This window comes from Quercus suber, unplaced genomic scaffold (assembly GCF_002906115.3).
Source record: "Quercus suber isolate HL8 unplaced genomic scaffold, Cork oak 2.0 scaffold_803, whole genome shotgun sequence".
Classification (NCBI taxonomy): Eukaryota; Viridiplantae; Streptophyta; class Magnoliopsida; order Fagales; family Fagaceae; genus Quercus; species Quercus suber.
Genome location: NW_027070238.1, coordinates 193,063 through 215,536, shown reverse-complemented (window position 1 = coordinate 215,536; position 22,474 = coordinate 193,063). Strand labels below are relative to the sequence as shown.

Sequence of the window (22,474 nt, the reverse complement as noted above, 5' to 3'; positions counted from 1 at the left end):
GATTCTTTGCATTATGGGGTTTTGGTTGTTTGGTTTGGTGGGAAAGAAACGGTTTGATAATTGGTATTGATGGCAATGTATTCAGCATTTTGTGATGTGAGAGAAGGCAAGAACAACGTTGGGCTTCTTGGCGTTACCTTCAGCATTTGGCGATTGGGTGAGTCTCAAGCAAGACTTGCATCAGTTGCATGTTCATATTTTCTGATTAGGGTTGCAAGTCTTCATATTTTCTGATTAGGGTGCATTTAATTTTGGGTAGGTTAAGATATAATTTGAAAGACCCTCTTTGTCCCTTCGTTTTTTTTTTCATTATTTTGGCTTGGAAAGTCTTGGGCTATCTTTGAACCTCGTCAATCAATGAGGTTGACAGGTTGAGAAAGGTTTTGGTTAATTAGAAAAATCCTAAGCTATTAGAAACTTTAAAAATACTACAAATTTTAACGGTTGGTGGGTCACTTCTTAAACTCAAATAAATTTTAAAACCCATTTATCATATTATGCACTAGTAAAATGAGAAGCACATGTAAGGTTCATGGCTTTTACTTCTTGGGTTATAAAGTACCAATCAAATTACTAGTGAGAAGCTCAAATTAAACTTCTAAAGATCCTATGTTGCAACGCTAAAGATTTTTGTTTTCTCAAATTGCATCATATTCCAACTATTATACAGGAATATTATTGAATTTTAAATGAATCTAATGGGTAATAATTAATGTGCATAAACAGACGTGGTTTAAGTAACTGTTCTACAGGGTTAGTTTACTTCACCAATTCTACAGAGCTTCAGTACCAAGATGGCAAGATCATTTAATTAAGATATTTACAAACTTACTATTAAACGTAAAAGTTGATATTAGTATTAAGTTCGGCTTAAAAACTCGATAACGTACAAAGTAAATAAATGAAGATTGAACATCTTAAAGGTCACAGATTTTAGAACAAAGCAGGCCTAGTCTGATCCCGCTTGAGCCTAGAGAGCAACATATTTCACATCGAAACTAAAAAGGTCATTCCAGTACAATAATGATTTAGTATTCTGAATGCATTCACGTAATGAAAAATTGTATCTTATCTTATTTTATTATTTTAAAAAGTTATTTTATCAATTGTAATATATTATTTTACAACATACTTGTGGGGCTAGCTATATAAGGAGGTATTGGTAAATTTGTACGAATTGGGCTTGCGGCCCAGTGGCCCAATCCGAGGATAGCAATTCGTCCAAGGATGATTTAGGAAGGGCATGGTACGAATAATATAAGAAGAAGAGCTGAGGAATTCAAATGAAAATTCAAAATGTGTCTGAGGAGAAAGTTCACATCGGAACGATAGTCCGAGGTAGATGCGACTATCTTGTTATCCTAGATAGTCCACAAGGTTGTATTGTAATTAAGAAACGGATATGGGATAGTGAAGGCAATAAATATCTTTTAACACTGCTGCCTCCACATTAAATGCTTCCCAGCTAACTCTCTGGCCGCATTAATGTGGAGATGATGCCAGAACAGTGATCAAGCAGCCTTATGGTTGCTAGTTGGAGACTCTAGGGGTGGGTAGATGGGACAGAAATGAGTTCTCAGGATAGAACCTACACGTGTACGGTGAAAGTAAGAGGAGGAACATGGTATATAACGTGAAATGGGATGACATTATAGAGGACTTCTGGCTGTACAAGAAAAAAAGGGCTTTTCCTATCGAATAGAGCTAGTTCTTTCGTCCACTCTCTAAAAATTTATTGTTTGGGCTTGTTGGACCACTTTTCCTTCTTATTTTTGAAGGTTTTTCCAAATTGAGTCCCTACAACACCCAATATTTTAATTTTTATTTTCCTATTCTACTCATTAAAATAATATATATTACCCACTAAAATAATATAATATATTCCAATACAACTCTCCTTCTCTCTTCTCCCCCATTTCTCTTCCACTTTATCAATTAATATATATTATAATTGATGATGACATAAAACACCACCACTGAAAAATTGTTCATATGGCTCGTCTACAGGAAACAGAAGGATGGCACAGCCAAGTTGCCTCGTCCGTCCTTAAGGACGGACGAACAAGGTCTCGTCCATCCCAAAGGACGGACGAGGAAGGCATGGCCATGCTAAGGCACGTCCACCCCTGGTTATGGATGGACGAGCCAAGCATTCATGACTTCACCAATAAGTCAAGACCTCCATTACTCGTACTGAGACACCGGTTCAGATGAAGCAACTTCTACGGAAGTTATGGAAGTTACCTCCGATTTTGATGAACTCCTCGACAATAGGAACGGTTATCAGAGAAAATAACCGTTCCATGCGCTATATAAACCTATTAGAAAAATCCTAAGCTATTAGAAACTTTAAAAATACTACAAATTTTAACGGTTGGTGGGTCACTTCTTAAACTCAAATAAATTTTAAAACCCATTTATCATATTATGCACTAGTAAAATGAGAAGCACATGTAAGGTTCATGGCTTTTACTTCTTGGGTTATAAAGTACCAATCAAATTGCTAGTGAGAAGCTCAAATTAAACTTCTAAAGATCCTATGTTGCAACGCTAAAGATTTTTGTTTTCTCAAATTGCATCATATTCCAACTATTATACAGGAATATTATTGAATTTTAAATGAATCTAATGGGTAATAATTAATGTGCATAAACAGACGTGGTTTAAGTAACTGTTCTACAGGGTTAGTTTACTTCACCAATTCTACAGAGCTTCAGTACCAAGATGGCAAGATCATTTAATTAAGATATTTACAAACTTACTATTAAACGTAAAAGTTGATATTAGTATTAAGTTCGGCTTAAAAACTCGATAACGTACAAAGTAAATAAATGAAGATTGAACATCTTAAAGGTCACAGATTTTAGAACAAAGCAGGCCTAGTCTGATCCCGCTTGAGCCTAGAGAGCAACATATTTCACATCGAAACTAAAAAGGTCATTCCAGTACAATAATGATTTAGTATTCTGAATGCATTCGCGTAATGAAAAGTTGTATCTTATCTTATTTTATTATTTCAAAAAGTTACTTTATCAATTGTAATATACTATCTCTGTCTCAATTTTTTTGTCCTCTATTCTATTTTGAGATGTCTCAAAATATTGTCCTGTTTCTAAAAATAAAAGTCATTAATTTACTAATGTTCCTATTATACCCCTATTAATTTATTAATTCAACTTTTTAATAAATTTTTTTAAGGATAATTTTGGAAACTTATACATTTTTAAAAGGTAGACAAGATAATAAATGATGTTCCCTTAAAAAGTTTGACTTTTCAAACAGGACAAAAAAATTGGGACGGATGGAGTATTATTTTACAACACACTTGTGGGGCTAGCTATATAAGGAGGTATTGGTAAATTTGTACGAATTGGGCTTGCGGCCCAGTGGCCCAATCCGAGGATAGCAATTCGTCCGAGGATGATTTAGGAAGGGCATGGTACGAATAATATAAGAAGAAGAGCTGAGGAATTCAAATGAAAATTCAAAATGTGTCTGAGGAGAAAGTTCACATCGGAACGATAGTCCGAGGTAGATGCGACTATCTTGTTATCCTAGATAGTCCACAAGGTTGTATTGTAATTAAGAAACGGATATGGGATAGTGGAGGCAATAAATATCTTTTAACGCTGCTGCCTCCACATTAAATACTTCCCAGCTAACTCTCTGGCCGCATTAATGTGGAGATGATGCCAGAACAGTGATCAAGCAGCCTTATGGTTGCTAGTTGGAGACTCTAGGGATGGTAGATGGGACAGAAATGAGTTCTCAAGATAGAACCTACACGTGTACGGTGAAAGTAAGAGGAGGAACATGGTATATAACGTGAAATGGGATGATATTATAGAGGACTTCTGGCTGTACAAGAAAAAAAGGGCTTTTCCTATAGAATAGAGCTAGTTCTTTCGCCCACTCTCTAAAAATTTATTGTTTTGGCTTGTTGGACCACTTTTCCTTCTTATTTTTGAAGGTTTTTCCAAATTGAGTCCCTACAACACCCAATATTTTAATTTTTATTTTCCTATTCTACTCATTAAAATAATATATATTACCCACTAAAATAATATAATATATTCCAATACAACTCTCCTTCTCTCTTCTCCCCCATTTCTCTTCCACTTTATCAATTAATATATATTATAATATTTACAATTGTGCTACAGTGCCATCCTACATTTAGAATGACACTGTAGAACAATTGCAAAAAAATTTGCAATTCTGACATTTTACAAGTCCGGTTGTGAACACCTTTTTGTGCCTTGATTATATTTTTCCCCTACACTTCCCATTTGCAATTGCCAATGGGAACGCTCTTAGAGAAGAGGATTTAACTTTAGCACCAGGGCTCTTTTTGGTATTTGAGGTGGTAAAATAGCTAAAAAAACTATTTTCCGCCACCAATGATGATGCTCTAAAAGCAACCGCATTAGCTAATGCAAATTTTCCTTCTATTTTGTACAAAAAAATTACTTTTTCTATTTTACACACCTATTTTTACAAAACACCCACATCAATCTATCTATTCTATATACCTATTCAACAAAATATTCATTCTTTAATAATTTTTTATTATTTTCTCACTTACTACCCCTCTCTCTCACAGACCCAATACTACCAAAAAATACTAAAATATTAAATGCACGAGCTATTGATGCACGGTTACTGTAGCACTTGTGTATTTATACACAATTTTACTCTTACTGATGTGAGTATTTTTTTTGCTCAAAATGTATAAAATGAACTACTTATTGCATTTTGTAAGATTTTGCATTTGCTTATGGGATTCCAAGAATGAAAGAAAGATACTGCACCCATTTGTCTTCTCCTTCATTCAAATTGATTCTGTTGCAATGTCGGCAATGAGTGTACGTGCTCAATTTGTGGAAATAATTGGTTCACTTTGTATCAGATTGATGCACCTTTTCTGTAGGACCCCTAGACCTTACTCCTTTGCTGTTACAATTCAGTAGAACTGTGCCCTGCCCTGCGTCATTTTCAACACGACATGCATTTTTTTTTGCTCAAAATGTATAAAATGAACTACTTATTGCATTTTGTAAGATTTTGCATTTGCTTATGGGATTCCAAGAATGAAAGAAAGATACTGCACCCATTTGTCTTCTCCTTCATTCAAATTGATTCTGTTGCAATGTCGGCAATGAGTGTACGTGCTCAATTTGTGGAAATAATTGGTTCACTTTGTATCAGATTGATGCACCTTTTCTGTAGGACCCCTAGACCTTACTCCTTTGCTGTTACAATTCAGTAGAACTGTGCCCTGCCCTGCGTCATTTTCAACACGACATGCATGTGCTATGCCTACCTGATCTGATGACTTTACCGGTAGAAACCAAGTCAATCTTTTCAACCATGTTTGAAAATGGCTTGAGATGTTAATGGAGGTGTATTGATTGCAAGCAATCAGTAAGGCGTCATTTAAATAAATTGTGAGATAGATAGATAGATAGTAGGGCCGGGAGAGAGAGTTGAATTCAAACCACAGACATAACGTACCATAAATCACACAAAATACTATTATTATTGAGATGTCATTTGTACTCTCGAAAGACGTCATATCATGTAACGAGTGCCGACTATGATTAGTTCCATTTGAGGAAGCAAATGTAACGTTGAAATTAGAATTATAAAGAGTTTTTCTGGTTTGAAAAAAAAAAAAATCTTCATATGAACTTTAGAAGCAATGATAAAGACTCTCACAGCTCTATCATAGTCCATTCATGCCTCATCTTAACGTGAGAAATATTTCCCTCTGGTTATTGACATTGACACATCAATTTGCATCTCGAAAGCAATATTTAAGACGGGGTTAAGGAATCCTGCCCATGAACTCTTTGCAATCGGTCACAAGAGAAAGTAGCACTGTAAAGTTAGACACCATGTCTACAACAACCTTGGCATCTAACTCCATTTCTAAATTGGAATTATAAGAGCATTCATTTTTTAATAGGAAAGCAACAACCCAAAACGAGGCTAGATTGATTTAGTCTATAACGTTGTAATTAGTGATTACTTTCTACTATCAAGATATTAACAGAAAACTTGATTTATGGCATAACAGAAATCTGGGCCAATATCAAATATGAAACATGTGCGAGGACAAGATTATGATGTTATTTGGATCCAGATTTAGTTTTAACTTTGAAGATAACTTATAATATCAGTTCAAAGATATATTGCTTCAGGTCCTATACAATTATAAGCCAAGATTTGGTATTGATTTTACTTGCTCTCAGTCATGCAGACTTGTTGTCATAATGCGATCAAAATTATTCAGTGTCAACGAAATCTAGCTCAACTGGCACCTTATGCTATAAGTCTTAAATGTAGTGTAAGGTCGCGACTTCATGACCCATTGAATGCATAACTTACATATATTCCTGGAACCAGTTTCTTAGCCTTAATTAGATCGCATTCACAATGCACACCATTCAAATGCCAACGATGGAAAGAAAAATCTGGTCAAGTAAAGAGAGGATATGAGACAAAAACAATACAACATGAAGCTTTTTCTTTACTTTCATTCATGGCCTTCGGCCAAAAAGCTCTGTTCACTCAACAAAGCTTTCTTTCTTTTTTTTTTTTCTCTTTTTCTTTTTCCATTTTTTTTACCCTCAAACTTTCTCTACAAGTGACTTTCAGCTTTGAAAGCCCAAGCAACCTTCCCACCCAATTTCTCATAATATTGGGCAAAGTGGAAGGAGATACTACACCTAAGGCTTGTGACTTTTACATGAAACCTTTTTTTCCTACAATAAACCCTAGAAAATTACAAGCCCAAATTGAACAACCGACCAAAAAATTAACCCAAAAAAGAAGGGGAAAAAAGAAAAACTAAAGCTGCCTATTTTTTACAGACATTCCTTTCCAGGAATTGTTACTCATAAAGAAAATACTGAGCACACGATCAACCAATGAGAGTTTCATTTCCCCAGAGCCAGTGCACTGCCCCTCACCTTCCTCCACACTACTGAAAAGGGTTTGGTCTGAGCAGTCAAGTGATGCTCCACATGCTAAATTATACGACTGACATGCTGAATGGCATACACGAAGCCTGTCATCACCATCGTTGTCACACTTCTGGATCGAGATCTGGTAAATGTCCACTCTTTTAGTCAAGCAGATATAATGACCAATTAAGTGTTTTAAAATAGCCAAAAATTAAAATGATACTATCTATATGAATGTATGCAGGAGTGTAAAGCTACAAACAACAAGAAATCCTAAAGCCCTACAAGTAAAACAGGGCAATAGTTATTAAAGATGCAACTAGAAATATATGGTATTCCGCACACATTAGAGAGCCATTTAGAGACCACACACACATGTACATAGATGAGCTGAATTAAAGCGTACAAGGGTGACAATTTTTCATTATTAAAAGTGAGATATTCAACTAATTTCATCTTCATTAAGAAACCGGTGATGCCACTATGTGAACCTCTGTAAAACGTGACTGGAGGATTTGGCATAAACTAAAGATGATCACAACCATAATCCCTGCTTGATTTTATGGGTGGTTATGTAAAGTGAAACTTTTGTCCATTTGAGTTTATGATAATTAGTTCGTCTATCTACCAACCAAAACTTATCGCATGATTAGATTTGTAAAAATAAGTAATAAGCTCTTCAACAGTTGATTTTATGAGTTGTTTTGTTGAGTGAGGTTGTGTATGTGTGTATGCTGTAAGGTTCTTTCATGAACCAAATAAAACGAGAGAGAGAGAGAGAGAGGCAACTCACCCAGCACGCAAGGCGCTTAGCTGCTGCATCACAGTAGCTGCTGCCAATAAAATTAAATAACTTCCTGGCACCACCAGGGAACAATCGGTGGTAGTTGGGCTTCACAACTACTTCCTCTAGCTGCTGCAGTATGCTTGGTTCACTAGGTGCACAATGCTGTCCAGATATATCACTTTCAAGCACATTTTTACAAACTAAAAGACTAGAGGAAAGCATGGAGCTGTTTTGGCATGTGTAACCCGCATAGTCTGAACAACGGAATTCACAGACTCCATTATCACAGACCCCTCCATGAAGGCTGCATTGTTCATCACAAATGGCTGCATATTATGCCGAAGAACAATGTTAACAGACTACAGAACTGGTTGCAATAATATAAAGAAATAGCATCATGTGCATGCAAGGATAAAACAATGACGCTTATGAAGCCAGAAAAGCTGGTCCAAACCCCTTCACCTGGCTTGTGTTTATGTGTAAAAACTGTGCCACCGCACTTGAGTTGGCTATGGTTATGATACATGCAATAGTTGAACTATGAGCTTTGAGATAGAACTCATCTCAAAGGTAAGCTCAACTCAAATCAACTGACCCTTACACTAAGGATAGGTAATCATCCTTTAAAAGTTAGCCATTCTTCCAACAGATCTGTGCCTTAAGACACTAGCAAATGTTGCAAGATAAATTTCAGAAGTCCCTGGAATGAAGTGGATCTCATCTTTATCTGTAACTTAGGTAACAATGGCCTCAACATTGATACAGAGTTTCCCTTATACAAGCCAGTGCTATGAACGGCATTGCCATCATTCTTTGTTTTCCCCCATAAACAGAATGATTTTTTGAGAAAGGATGATATATTACTAATAATATCAACCATGAAAACATGAAAGCCACCAAAAGTAGGTTCCTTGCAGTTTCACCATAATTAAACAAAGAAATAGTCAGCAAAATAGGTTATTTCTTTACCGGTGGAGCAGTCAATGCCTGTGTATCCGTTTTCACATTTACAAACCCCATTAAAGAGGCATTTGCCATGCCCATTACAATTGCTTGGGCAGGTTCCTGTAAAAAAGAGCAATTTAGAGTTGAAAGCAAATCAAAGATAGCTGAGAAGTGTGGAAAAATAATATTACATTTTGTATAGTGACTACAAAGTAGAAAAAGAGAGAAATAAAAGCTCACGTTGACTACAATCATGACCATGAAACCCTAGAAAGCAATGACACCTTCCATCAACACAGTCTCCATTGAAAGTACACGAATTGGGACAATGCCCAGATCCAACAACTGGGCCTGTACTACATAGCTCATGGTATGCAGGGCAGATCAATTCACCTACAGACAGACATCAAAATTTATTTAAAGATGTCCGGGAAGAAATAGATTCTGTGATGTAAACATTCAGTACATAGAACAGTATAATTACCATTAAAGCCCAAGAACTGAATTGGTCCACCAGCTTCTGGACATACTTTCCACATACCATCCACAGCAACCTGAAAAGAATATTATTAGAATTACAATGGGAGAAATACTGCAGTAAAAGATAGAAACAATTAAATCCAAAAATGAATCTTCGCCCCACTAATTGCTGTAAATAGCAGGAGCAGTTGTGGCCTTCTTTATATTTATTTTTATCCAAGTCATCACATAGAAATTTGATGGATTTCTACTAACTTAGAAGCTCAAATCATCAGAACACAGTTGTCACACTTCATTCACTCCCATGACCCATGCCTAACTCCCCTCCTTCAGTCTTCACACAGTTGTTCTATTTTCATAAGAAACTCTTGCACTGCAAATGCAGGATTGTATATAATCATGTGTAACTTTGATATGAACTTCAATCCCTATTTATGGACGTGCAGTTAATTCAAAGTTCCCCAATTTGTCCAAGGAAGGGTGTTTGCTATCCATGACAAGACCACCTATTTAGGTTTAGATACACAGAAAACTGGTGTGGACATATGGAAAGGCAACCTGCATCAAACCAGGAACAAAAGAACGCTAGACAAAATGCAGTCACCATCAAGCTACCTATTCTTGAGGGCTAATTTTGACAATTTCCTATGTCAAGCATTCTAGGATCTAATTAGGCTTTCATTTGTAATGGCAGCTGTACTTACACAATAAACAAAATAAGCTCATCCAAACACACATTCAAAGTTGTGTCTATATTTTATTTGACCTTATCCCTCCACAGCAGTGACAGAAGGCTCAAACATGGCATCAAATCCGACAGAGAAATCAACATATAGGGCTTTCTGTTTAGTTCATAGTTTTTTAAGTGCATTGTAGATACTATATATATTGAAGCTCCAAATCATACCTCTAGTGAGTTATTACTGCACCTGTGCTGATAACAACCATTTCCTTGGGTCATAGTACCACGTACAAACCCTGTACGCACTAATGATGAGGCCATACACCTAGATTTTGAAAAGAGAAAATTCATGAACAATGGTACTTAAGGTTTAAACTACATTATATAGCATATCAAGCTTTATAGAGCTAGTTGAGAAAGTTCCAACCACAAATCTGACCTAGAGTTACCCCCCCGCACTTCACCCAGCATTCTGTCCGGTGCTCGTGCACTGTTAGTGTCTGTACATGATCCATCAGAGTAAGCAACAAAGTACGTACAATAATCAGCCAATGAGGACTGCCCACCTGCAATTGTAGATTCAAAAAGATAACAGAACTTTACATTAGTGATCCAAACCGACCAATTGGCCACCTGATATTGAAATCCATAAAATGGATCAGCATATGCTTTGAAATGAAGAATGCATGGATTTAATTTATTTGCATACCACCAAAAGAGTTAAGGGTACTATCATCAATGATACCAACTAAAAGATTTCAATATTGTCAGGTCAGTGGAAATGATGACCATCCAACCAAGGGATCTCACTCCCTAGCATCAATATTTTGGTGAGTTACAACCTTACTGGTTAGCATAGAGAAGGGGGACCAGACACATCACAATGCTTTCAATTAGAAATTGGTTGCACTAAAGCTATACTCTTTTATCTTAAGTATATACAAGATCAAGAATAATTCTTTCAGTTCCATAGAAACCTAGATATTATTTTGTTTGTTGTTCATTATACAGGGCTTTGGGTCATATTTATTCTTGAAGGGTTCTACATCAAATTATCAAGAAAAATTCCATCTTTTCTTTTCTTTTTTTGGTTTTTCCAGTTGGTAATTGTATGCGTAAAACAAAGTACAATGAGCAGTTGATGAGTATATTATCACTAAATGTGAGGTAAATGACAAATAAGACCACACCTTTGTTAGCCTGCGGAAAGTAACGAGCCCACTGAGGGAGATCTCCACTATAACTTACGATAGGGCAGTAACCCTCTGCCTCCCTGTTATATGTACAGCCTGACAACTGCGTTGTGTTGCAATGGTATGCCCCCTTCCAGAGATTGCAAGGGGAGGTGACAAATTCAGTTCCTTGGTTGCGACCCCAATCAAGACGGTCTGCCATACTATAATTAGCCTTGTACCATCCACTATCTTCTAATAAAGCAAGTGTCATTTTTGAAACTACTGATCTTGTATCCACTGAACCCGTCATAATTTCATTCATCAGAAGTCTTTTTTCCCAGTGAGATCCTGCAAGCAAGTTGTTAAACGATTAATCACATATTCAATTTCATCAAATGAGATATGTGTCAAAAAGTAAAAGATGCTGCTGTCCTAATTACTTCCCTATATTTTAAAAACATTAAGCTCACATCAACCAACTAAATGTCATCCTCCATAAATTTCATATTTTCTATGACAAAAAGGTTTTTGGATAACTTCTACACCAAAATGTAAACCACTTCTGCAAGATTCTGGGACAAACTCCATAAGAAAAGAAATAAAAGAAACCTGATGTGCCGCGTCCTCCTCCATCTTCTAGCTCTAAACCAGTAAAATTCTCAGAAAATGCCTGCCATGAAACATTCATAAATCATATAGAGGAAATTTAAATTAACAAGACATCAAACAAAATGCCATTCAACAATGTGGATTAATAAGCAAGAGATCAATTCACTGCATCATAAAAAACATTGACAATTACCCCATAATGATATCGGGAGTGCATAACAACACGTGGAAGCACCACACGTGTCGCTATCCGTCCAAGCTTTTCATCCATAATTTGTTCTGTAACCTGTAATAGAGATGAGAAGTGACAATAAGGTTCCAGAAGTGAGTGCCAATGAACCTTTAGATGTAGAAGACTAGAAGTATAACAATAGACATTAATGGTCTTTCATACTGAAGACCAAAAAGACAAGAAATATCTATAAACTAAAGGAACAAAAACGAAGGTTCCATAGCATTCATTTTCAGCAAGCATATAAGCAACACTTGAGGCTTTCATTTTCCAAGTTCACATTTTAATTTTTAAAGTAACTTCATGTCAAAATGCAAGAATAAAACTTTATCAGAATGCTGACCCAATGCCATTGTAATTATCATAAAAACCAACAACTAAGCAGAAATCTTACGTCAAAATTTATTGTATTTATTTCATAAAGCTGCATATGAGTGGTTGACAAAATATCAAAATTTTCTATATAATTGACCATATCAAGGCAAATGTGCTAAGAGTGTTAAGGCACAAAAATCAGGTTATATTGGCAAGAGGACTTATTAATTTCTTGCAAATTCATTGCATCTTGCTTACTTGAATATGGCAAATGAAGAAACCTTTTTTTTTGGGGCAAGTAAAATTGTAGATATCAACTATCAGGGCATGTGTGGTAATTACTCCAATTTTCTATTTGAAAATGTGAGTATCAAAAACAATACAAATTAATTTTCTTGTCTTTATCTCTCTATTGTGGATCTAAAATTACAAGTACAGTTTACCTGACTACGTCGTCTTTTCCTTTCATCCCTAAAATGAGCAAAGGCATGGGGATCAAAACCAAGAACATGCATAACCTGCAACAGATCAAAAACATGTTGAGGAGCACAAAACACTACTTCCAATACTTATTGAATTTAATATATAAAACCAACTGACCTCATGTATGAGAGTGGCTGAAAGTAAAGTCTCTGCTTCAGCTGTCAAATGGCGAGGAGCAACATTCACGTGTCCTACAAAAAAAAAAAAAAAAACCATTGGCTCCAATTTCAGACTTCTATCACATGCAACAGTTAGATAACACTCCAGACCAAAAGATGCCCCATAAAAGAATTACCAGCAATAGCACGGCCCCATTGATCACGTTCACATGCTACTGCCCACGCAAGAGTGTTGCCAGTGGTAGGTCTTGTAGTCACCAAAAGAACCAAGTCAGCATCAGCAACACCATCTGAGGAAAAGCAGTGAATAAACAGAATGTTAGTTAATTAGCAACATAACAAGAAGCACCAGTAGAAACCAGAAAGGTATAAGCTCCACAAAATTTACTCAATTGCAATGAAGATACCTTCAACATATTCACGTGGAAGCTGTACTCCTCCATCTTGTCCACAGGCAGAGTATCCACTTAACCGCAGATTCCCTTTCACAGGCTCAACAGATAGGGCTCTCCTGAACCAGTCCGCTGTCTGACCCAAAGCCTGCAATAAGTTGCTTTCAGAGGATAAGTTTTCCTGTTCAATGAAAAACTCTCCAAAAGAGTGATGTAAATGACAATGCCCATGGCCATACAGTGATAAAGCAAGGACACGAATCATTGCACAAAGAAAATACAACCTTCATCAGAATTTAAAGCGCAAAATAAGAGTAACTAAACAAAGAACAAAATCAAACCTTGCGAAGACGATGCTTTTTGTCCTCCCCAGAAATATCATCCAAGGTGCAGTTATACCAGCAGTCACCAAAAATTGGAGGCTCGCCATGAGGATTGCAAGAAGGAGACCTGGGATGAATAGTCGCAGGAGGCTCACCAAGCTGTTTAAAGAAACAGGAAAATGAGCAAACCTACATAAATTTTACTGGCATGGGCCATGTACACAACAGAGTACACCAGTTTAATGTTAACACTCACCTTGACAACGTCTCCAACACGTCGACAATCTCTGTCTGGCGAGTGGCCAACGGCATCATAATTTAAATATATTCTAATAGGCTGCTTCGCATCCTTTTTCCTCACAGGGGATTTGGGAAGTTCAAGCAATGCCCTACCTTTCTGATGAAGTGGTTTTGAGGTATCTGACTCCTTATAAACTTGTGGGGTAACAGAATAAACCTTGAGACCAGGTCGCCGCCTCTGTTCAATTATCTGGTCATGGATACAAGAGTGTGATGCAATGTTTTCCTTGTTTTCCCGTTCTAGGCCTTGCCATTGTTGTTGATGCTCTAGGAATTTTCCACTAGCAGCGTCCAACCATACCAAAATCAATAAAATCTGAAGCAGAAAGCAAGTAACCACAAAAAAAAATCACAAAATTAGAAAAAATTTCATCTGGGCATTCTATACTAGTTAGGTAAACATAAACACAATCCAAAAACTAAATTTAAGATGAAACATAAAACTAATAAGAATGCAGATATATCTAACAAAATTTTCATCTGGGCATTCTAAACAGAATGAAAACATGAACACAATCAAAAACCGGAATTTAAGGTGAAACATAAATCTAACAAATAATCATTACAAACATAGTTCAGTTTTATTTTTCCTCCCTCTTTCCACTAAGAAAAAGAACAGATCTAAGAAAACTGAACTCAAAGTAGCTAAAAACAAAGCACATACTAAAAACCCAAGCAAAATCAAGTAGTGCAATTTCTCCTCTAACAAATTTGCCAGCTCAAGCACTAATTAACAGTTTCCATAAATAAATAAATAGAAATCCAAAAATAGAAATAAATATAACAAAATCCAAACAGCAAAAAAATAAGAAAAGGAAAGGCAGAGTTCTTTTCCCAGACAAAATCAGTTAATTTTAAACCCTAAATCTCCGCGTTTGGTTCCCAAAAAAAAACACAAAACGAAGCTCAAGTATAGTGTCAGTTCCGGAACACCCCCCCCCCAATTTTTTCCTATTACTTTCCCACACTTTCTCGTCAACCAAACACAGCCTATAATCCTAACAAAAAAAAAAAAACCCTACATCTTCAATTTCTTAGAGCACCGAAAATTCCCAAAAAAAATGGCAGAGCTTACCTCGTAAATAACGATGGCGAAGCGAAGCTTGGTAAGGAATCGAAATCTGGGTACCGTACATGTGCCACACCAAATCATTACCTCCATGAAGTTTCAATATCGCGAAAAACTCAAACTCCAAGAGCTCCGATTCCATCAAATCGCCGGCGATTTTCCAATCGGGTTTAAAACCACGAAAAATCGCTGGCTTTCCCGCATTATTCCCAAATGCTCTGCCTCCAAATCTAAATTACACGTACAAAAAAATTATCCAATAAACAACACAGACACACACACACACACACAAACTCTCTCACAGAAAGAGAGAGGCTTTTTGTGGTTCTTCGAAGAAGAAAAAGAACAAGTATCAGTGTGTGAAAAGAGATTCTGATTTTGAAAGCGCACACACACCAACGCCAACGCCACCACAACAACAAAGTTGCTTTCAATGGTCTCGTGGGAAATTTAATTTCAGTGGATTTTGTTTTCGTAGCATTTGATTTTTATTTGTGAGTGTGTGTGTGAAATAGAAAGAGATAGAGAAAGAGAGAAAATGAACAGTGAGGGAGTGAGACACAGAGAGAGAAAGATAGAAAAATCAAAGTAGATTGGGTGGGGGTGGGTAGCTCTCACATTTTTTTTTTTTTATTATTTAATGTTTTGACCCTTTTGGGATTTTTATTTTTATTTTTTTCTTACTTGATAAATTAAATAGTGATACAGCTGGTTCTTAAATTTACAGGGATGAATTTGAATTCGAATTTGTGTTTCCTAAATTGTTTCGATAAACCAAGGCCCTGTTTGGTTGTGCATTTTAAACAACATTTTTTAGTTTTTAAACAGCATTTCACGCATTTCAACACACTTTTTCACCCACACGTATTTCAAAAAATAATAAACAACAATTTTCAAACTACTCTACCAAACACCCCCCAAATCTTTGTACAGTTTTGACATGTAGGGGTCTATGTTTTTATATCAATAGAATCAAATCAAAACCAATTATGAATTAATATGGTATCATTTAGTAATATTATAATCATAAATTGTATTTAATAAATTGTTGATATGTCAAATTTTTATTTGTTTTCGTATGAGTCAGTCACTAACATTATTTAAGTTAGTTACTTAAATTAAAGAGTAGTTTTTTGAATAAACACTAGACTTTAAAATTTTGATTTTGGAAGGGATGTATATGAAATATAATTTTGGATTTATGTTAAAAAAAGAAAAAGATATATATATATATATATTGGTGGGAATCAATCTAATCTCATCTTTAAAACCATGCTTTTAAGTCAAAAAGTTACCAAATTTAAAAACAACTCTTTTTTTTAAGAAAGTTTCAACCTATGGCGTCCATTCTTAATAATAGCTATTTATTATCAAACCAAAATATCAATAAATTTTGGTGTAGGTGGAGATTGAACTTCAAATTTTTACCAATTGAGCTAACTGGAACCCACAAAAACAACTCTTTGGTTGGCCTAATTTTAAGGTTTCCTAAATATCCCCATAGTTTAATGTATACTTAACATTTTTTATTCTCTTTTTGTCTTTTTTATTATTTTGGTGAATTAAGTCACAACAATTTAATATTGTTTTGAAGAATTTCCTCCGATATAATATGTGAAAATTCATAAAATCATTGATACATATTGATTCACGTATTCACTAAATTAATTTAAGAAATCACATAACTATTAGGTAAAGTCGTGTGACTACACATGGATAATCTTTTAAATTAACATATAATGTGTTGAAGGAACTTCCCTTTCAAATTAATTTGATGAAAAACTTGTCCAATTGATTATCAAAATAATGTATTTGAAGTAACTAAATACGAAATTTTACGTAATAATATATATCTATCTCATTTTTAAACCATATGTTTTACCTCAAAATGTACTAAATAAAAAATAAAAATAAAAAACTTCAGGTTGGCCTAATCTCGTGGTTTGCCAAATAATTTAATGGATACCTTACTTGAAATTTTCTACAATTTTGTTTGATTTGATCCATGGACTATTTTTTATTTTTTATTTTTTGAGGAAGATTGTTCCATGGACTAGGTCATGGCAATTAAGGAGTAAAGATTAGTATATGATTTTTGTATGATCATTTTTTCCTAACAAGGGAGTCCAGTTTTGTATGACTTACGATTGAATAAAACGTATAGATATATGTGGGGTCACATGCATTAATTATTATAACTTAGCTTAGAGGCAGAAATAATTATATCCTTTAACTAAATTTAAACCTTTTTTCTCATTAAAAAAATTAAACCTTTTTTTTTTTCCTGTCAAGTGCTTATATTATGGTCACATACTTATATACCTTTAATAAAATTACTGTCAACTTTGGTTTTTATCTTCGTTTTAGAGTTTTAAATAAAATAAATATTTTTGAATAAGAAAAATACAAGAATCTATGATCCATTTATTGGTTTATATACATAAATAAATCGTAGTTATGTGTTGGTGGCGGCTCCAAAAATATTTGTTGGGGTGGTTATTAAGAAACTTAAATTATACAAAATTTAATAAAAAAAATAGAACTTCATATATTGGCCATTAAAAAAAAAAATACACACACAAAGACATAAAGTCTTACAATTTCCTTTTTGAATTTTTCTTTTTGTTTGTAAGAACTTAATATATTGTTAAAGTATTAAAGTTTAGAAAAAATGTTTGACTATAAACTAAGCTGTAACCTAAGGCTATGGCTCTCACTAAACAAATTACTAATATGGTTACTGTGGGGATAAGAACCCGAATTGTGACCTTACAATTACATATTTGGAAAATTTAAATGCTAAATTGTATGTTCTTTATGTTTTAAAACACATGTCAAATTTCATGTCAATCAGAAGTTATTTATTATTTAATCTATAAACTTATTTTTTATGTATAATTTTAGACAACAAAAATTCGAAATTTAAAGATTTGAGTGATGACATAGCTATTGATATTTCATATTTTTGAAAATTTGCAAATATGGAGGATTTAATAAGAAAATGTAATCTAATTATAGATTTGCCAAAATTTACATCTAATAAAAATATATTGAGTTGAGTTGCAATCTTAATCTACAATTAAGTTTGTTGCTAAATTTTATCCGTAGTGTAATTATGTTGAGCCTAAAAAAATTTAGGGTGGTCCCAAATTTTTTTAAGTACAAAAAATCATAAAATTTTTAAAATTTACTTATAATATATATTTTTTTTCCAAGTCAAGGTAGTCCTGTGACCACCCTGCATGGAGCCGGCAGTGTTATGTGTATTTTTCTTAATAATTTGTGCATGAATTGACTTATGGTTTTGAAAATTGTATCAAAACTTAATTAACTATTAAATGCACCTAACATGTGCCCTTACTAGCATTCACAATGAACTCAACAAAGCAACTATTTTTCAAAATTTTGGTTACCTCCCATCAAAAAAAAAAAAAAATTCGGTTACCTAACCATTTCTTCATATCCAAATGAACTCACAAACAACTAATCAAATTATTCACAAGCTATGGCAACTCAACATCATATGCTCGTTTGAAAATAATTTATTTTAACTTATTTAGTTTATATATCAAATTTTGATTTTTTTTAAAGGAAAATCTATATATACTTATAAACTTCTTAAAACACTAAATAAATTTCCTCCATGCACTTATAGAGAAAACAGGCAAATAGTGATTTAAAGTCTGTTTCGATATCACTTATTTTGTTGAAACTAAAAATTTATTGTTGAAAGTACTCTAGATAAAAATAAAAGTTAGTTAAAATAGTACAATAAAGTTCATAAATAATATCAAAAAATACAATAAGACTTATTAATAATAACAAAAATAATGTAAATAATAAAATAATTTATATTTTTCATCAAAATCCTAACGTATACTTTACAAAAAAATAAAAAATAAAAAAATCGTACGATTCTATTATTGTCTGCCACCTTCCCAATTGTACGAATGCAGATAAAAATTATTGTAAATTTGGAGATGTCAGCAGGATTTTTTTTTTTGGGTTAAAGGCTTATAGTAAATGAATAGTAATTCATAATTGGACTCTTTTTTATTTATTTTTCATAATACAGTCAAGAGTCAACACATGTACGTGTAGATTCGTGTTAACGTATGTGTCCTATTGTCTGATTGTAAAAAAGAAAAAGAAAATGTTAACGCGTGTGTATAATATATATACACTTTATTTTTTTTTTAAGAACATTAAGTAATTTTAACACACACAAATAAATAAGAGCAAGTTTTTTAAATAAATTTATAATAGTGTATATCAAAAAGGTATAACTATTAGATATACAACGCAAGTTTTAAACCTCTTTAACTCACATTCATTTTTCAATGTAAAATTAACCCACTATTTTTTCTTTTAAGTATTTTTAACACACACGGGGAGAGAGGATAAAGTTTTTTAAAGAAACTTACACATTGAAATTGTTTAATTGCTTCTAACGTTTAAAACAAATGATTAAACTAAGTACCTATGCACTATTCACGAAATCCACAAACCCCTTTTTCAACAAAACTTTCATTAAAAATGGGTCTCACAGTACTATTTACACGTTTAAAAATTATTTTGCTACAGTATTTTTAGTTTTCAGCAAAATAAGCGGTATCCAAACACATCCTAAGATTGCTCTAATGATTTTGTTCTAACTTTGAAAGACACGAGTTCTAGTTAACTCAATTAGTAAAGTCTCTAATGGTTGAATAAGTAATATGAGTTTCAATCCCTACCTATGGCTCTACTACTAGCTGTGTGCAGCAACTCCGATTTTTGACTCTACTACTTTATCACTAAGGATTTTTGTATAAAACTTTTAAAATAGCCAAGTTGTTTATTTTGGATAAAATAGATTGATTGAACCTTTTTCTTTTTTTTTTTAGCTTTATTATAGGTAATTTTTGTTGTCAGTCTAATTTTTTTGGACTTGTATATTTTGTTTTAGATTTAATCTATTAATTTTTATGGCCTTTAAAAGGTGAAAAATGCTAAAACTATAAATTTTTTACAAATTGCTAATGTGGTGAATAGTTATTGATAGGTAAAAAGTTATGCAAGTATGCGAATCAATAAGAATTTACTACCTCAATAGTTTGTAAAAATGTTGTAAAAAAGTGTGTGACTATAACATTACTCTTAAAAAAATTGATAGCATTGTTAAGGGAGGCAAAATGTAATTTTATTGAACCAAATTACTAAAATTAGTATCTATTAATATATTAATATTAAAAAAAAAAATAGAGGGAGCCATTGCCCCCCTAATCAATATATAGATCCGTCCCTGCACATGGGATAATTATAAAAAGGTCGAGTTCACGAGTATTTTTTAAACATTTGTTAGTGGACCATTTTAATAAAGTTTTTATAACATTTTCATGAGAAAAGTTGTTAAAAAATTGTGAATTTCAATTAGTTCAATTAATAAAATCTTTGATTTATTAACTTTTCTCATTATAGAATACTAGAAGTATCATAAATAGGGGTGTGCGCGGTTCGGTAAGGGCGGTTTTTTTTCAAATTTATTACCGAACCGATAGAGATCGGTTTTTTCATAATTGAAACCGATGCATACCGCTTAGGGTCGGTTTTCCGACCTATAGCGGTACGGTTTTTGCGATCAGTTTAGTCGGTTTGGTCGGTTTGAAATATTAAAAAAAAATTATTTTTTTTAAATAAAAAAATTGGGCTTTCAAGCTCAATATCAATATATCAACCTATTCAAGATTTCAAGTAAATCTGTTCACATAAAAAAAACATGTGCAAAAAATATGTTCACATAAAAAAAAATCTATTCAACAAATAGTAATGATCCAAACTACAAACAGCCTACAAAATTTAGATTATATATGTAAGCAGCTACAGCCTACAAACAGCCAACCTTAATAGTTAATATTATATACATAAGCATCCAAACTTAATATAATATTATATTTATATATGTGTTGCTTTCAATGGTCTCGTGGGAAATTTAATTTCAGTGGATTTTGTTTTCGTAGCATTTGATTTTTATTTGTGAGTGTGTGTGTGAAATAGAAAGAGATAGAGAAAGAGAGAAAATGAACAGTGAGGGAGTGAGACACAGAGAGAGAAAGATAGAAAAATCAAAGTAGATTGGGTGGGGGTGGGTAGCTCTCACATTTTTTTTTTTTATTATTTAATGTTTTGACCCTTTTGGGATTTTTATTTTTATTTTTTTCTTACTTGATAAATTAAATAGTGATACAGCTGGTTCTTAAATTTACAGGGATGAATTTGAATTCGAATTTGTGTTTCCTAAATTGTTTCGATAAACCAAATCTTTGTACAGTTTTGACATGTAGGGGTCTATGTTTTTATATCAATAGAATCAAATCAAAACCAATTATGAATTAATACGGTATCATTTAGTAATATTATAATCATAAATTGTATTTAATAAATTGTTGATATGTCAAATTTTTATTTGTTTTTGTTTGAGTCAGTCACTAACATTATTTAAGTTAGTTACTTAAATTAAAGAGTAGTTTTTTGAATAAACACTAGACTTTAAAATTTTGATTTTGGAAGGGATGTATATGAAATATAATTTTGGATTTATGTTAAAAAAAGAAAAAGATATATATATATATATATTGGTGGGAATCAATCTAATCTCATCTTTAAAACCATGCTTTTAAGTCAAAAAGTTACCAAATTTAAAAACAACTCTTTTTTTTTAAGAAAGTTTCAACCTATGGCGTCCATTCTTAATAATAGCTATTTATTATCAAACCAAAATATCAATAAATTTTAGTGTAGGCGGAGATTGAACTTCAAATTTTTTATACAACCATCAGAGACTTTACCAATTAAACTAACTGAAACCCACAAAAACAACTCTTTGGTTGGCCTAATTTTAAGGTTTCCTAAATATCCCCATAGTTTAATGTATACTTAACATTTTATATTCTCTTTTTGTCTTTTTTATTATTTTGGTGAATTAAGTCACAACAATTTAATATTGTTTTGAAGAATTTCCTCCGACATAATATGTGAAAATTCATAAAATCATTGATACATATTGATTCACGTATTCACTAAATTAATTTAAGAAATCACATAACTATTAGGTAAAGTCGTGTGACTACACATGGATAATCTTTTAAATTAACATATAATGTGTTGAAGGAACTTCCCTTTCAAATTAATTTGATGAAAAACTTGTCCAATTGATTATCAAAATAATGTATTTGAAGTAACTAAATACGAAATTTTACGTAATAATATATATCTATCTCATTTTTAAACCATATGTTTTACCTCAAAATGTACTAAATAAAAAATAAAAATAAAAAACTTCAGGTTGGCCTAATCTCGTGGTTTGCCAAATAATTTAATGGATACCTTACTTGAAATTTTCTACAATTTTGTTTGATTTGATCCAAGGACTATTTTTTATTTTTTATTTTTTGAGGAAGATTGTTCCATGGACTAGGTCATGGCAATTAAGGAGTAAAGATTAGTATATGATTTTTGTATGATCATTTTTTCCTAACAAGGGAGTCCAGTTTTGTATGACTTACGATTGAATAAAACTTATAGATATATGTGGGGTCACATGCATTAATTATTAT

The 22,474-nt window shown here is 33.1% G+C and overlaps 1 protein-coding gene across 1 annotated transcript; it reads right to left on the bottom strand.

Annotated features, from left to right (window-relative positions):
• Positions 1 to 6,512: 6,512 nt before the first annotated feature.
• LOC112011988 (uncharacterized) lies at positions 6,513 to 15,481 on the bottom strand. Its single transcript, XM_024044348.2, has 17 exons — positions 14,886 to 15,481; positions 13,767 to 14,126; positions 13,529 to 13,669; positions 13,203 to 13,335; positions 12,972 to 13,085; positions 12,794 to 12,867; positions 12,637 to 12,711; positions 11,840 to 11,932; positions 11,647 to 11,707; positions 11,053 to 11,385; positions 10,302 to 10,428; positions 10,088 to 10,187; positions 9,185 to 9,254; positions 8,941 to 9,093; positions 8,725 to 8,820; positions 7,762 to 8,081; positions 6,513 to 7,110 (listed from the first exon to the last, which is right to left on the bottom strand). Exons 1-17 carry the CDS (start codon positions 14,970 to 14,972, stop codon positions 6,853 to 6,855), a joined length of 2,595 nt encoding a protein of 864 aa, XP_023900116.2. The 5' UTR covers positions 14,973 to 15,481; the 3' UTR covers positions 6,513 to 6,852.
• Between the last annotated feature and the right edge of the window lie 6,993 nt (positions 15,482 to 22,474).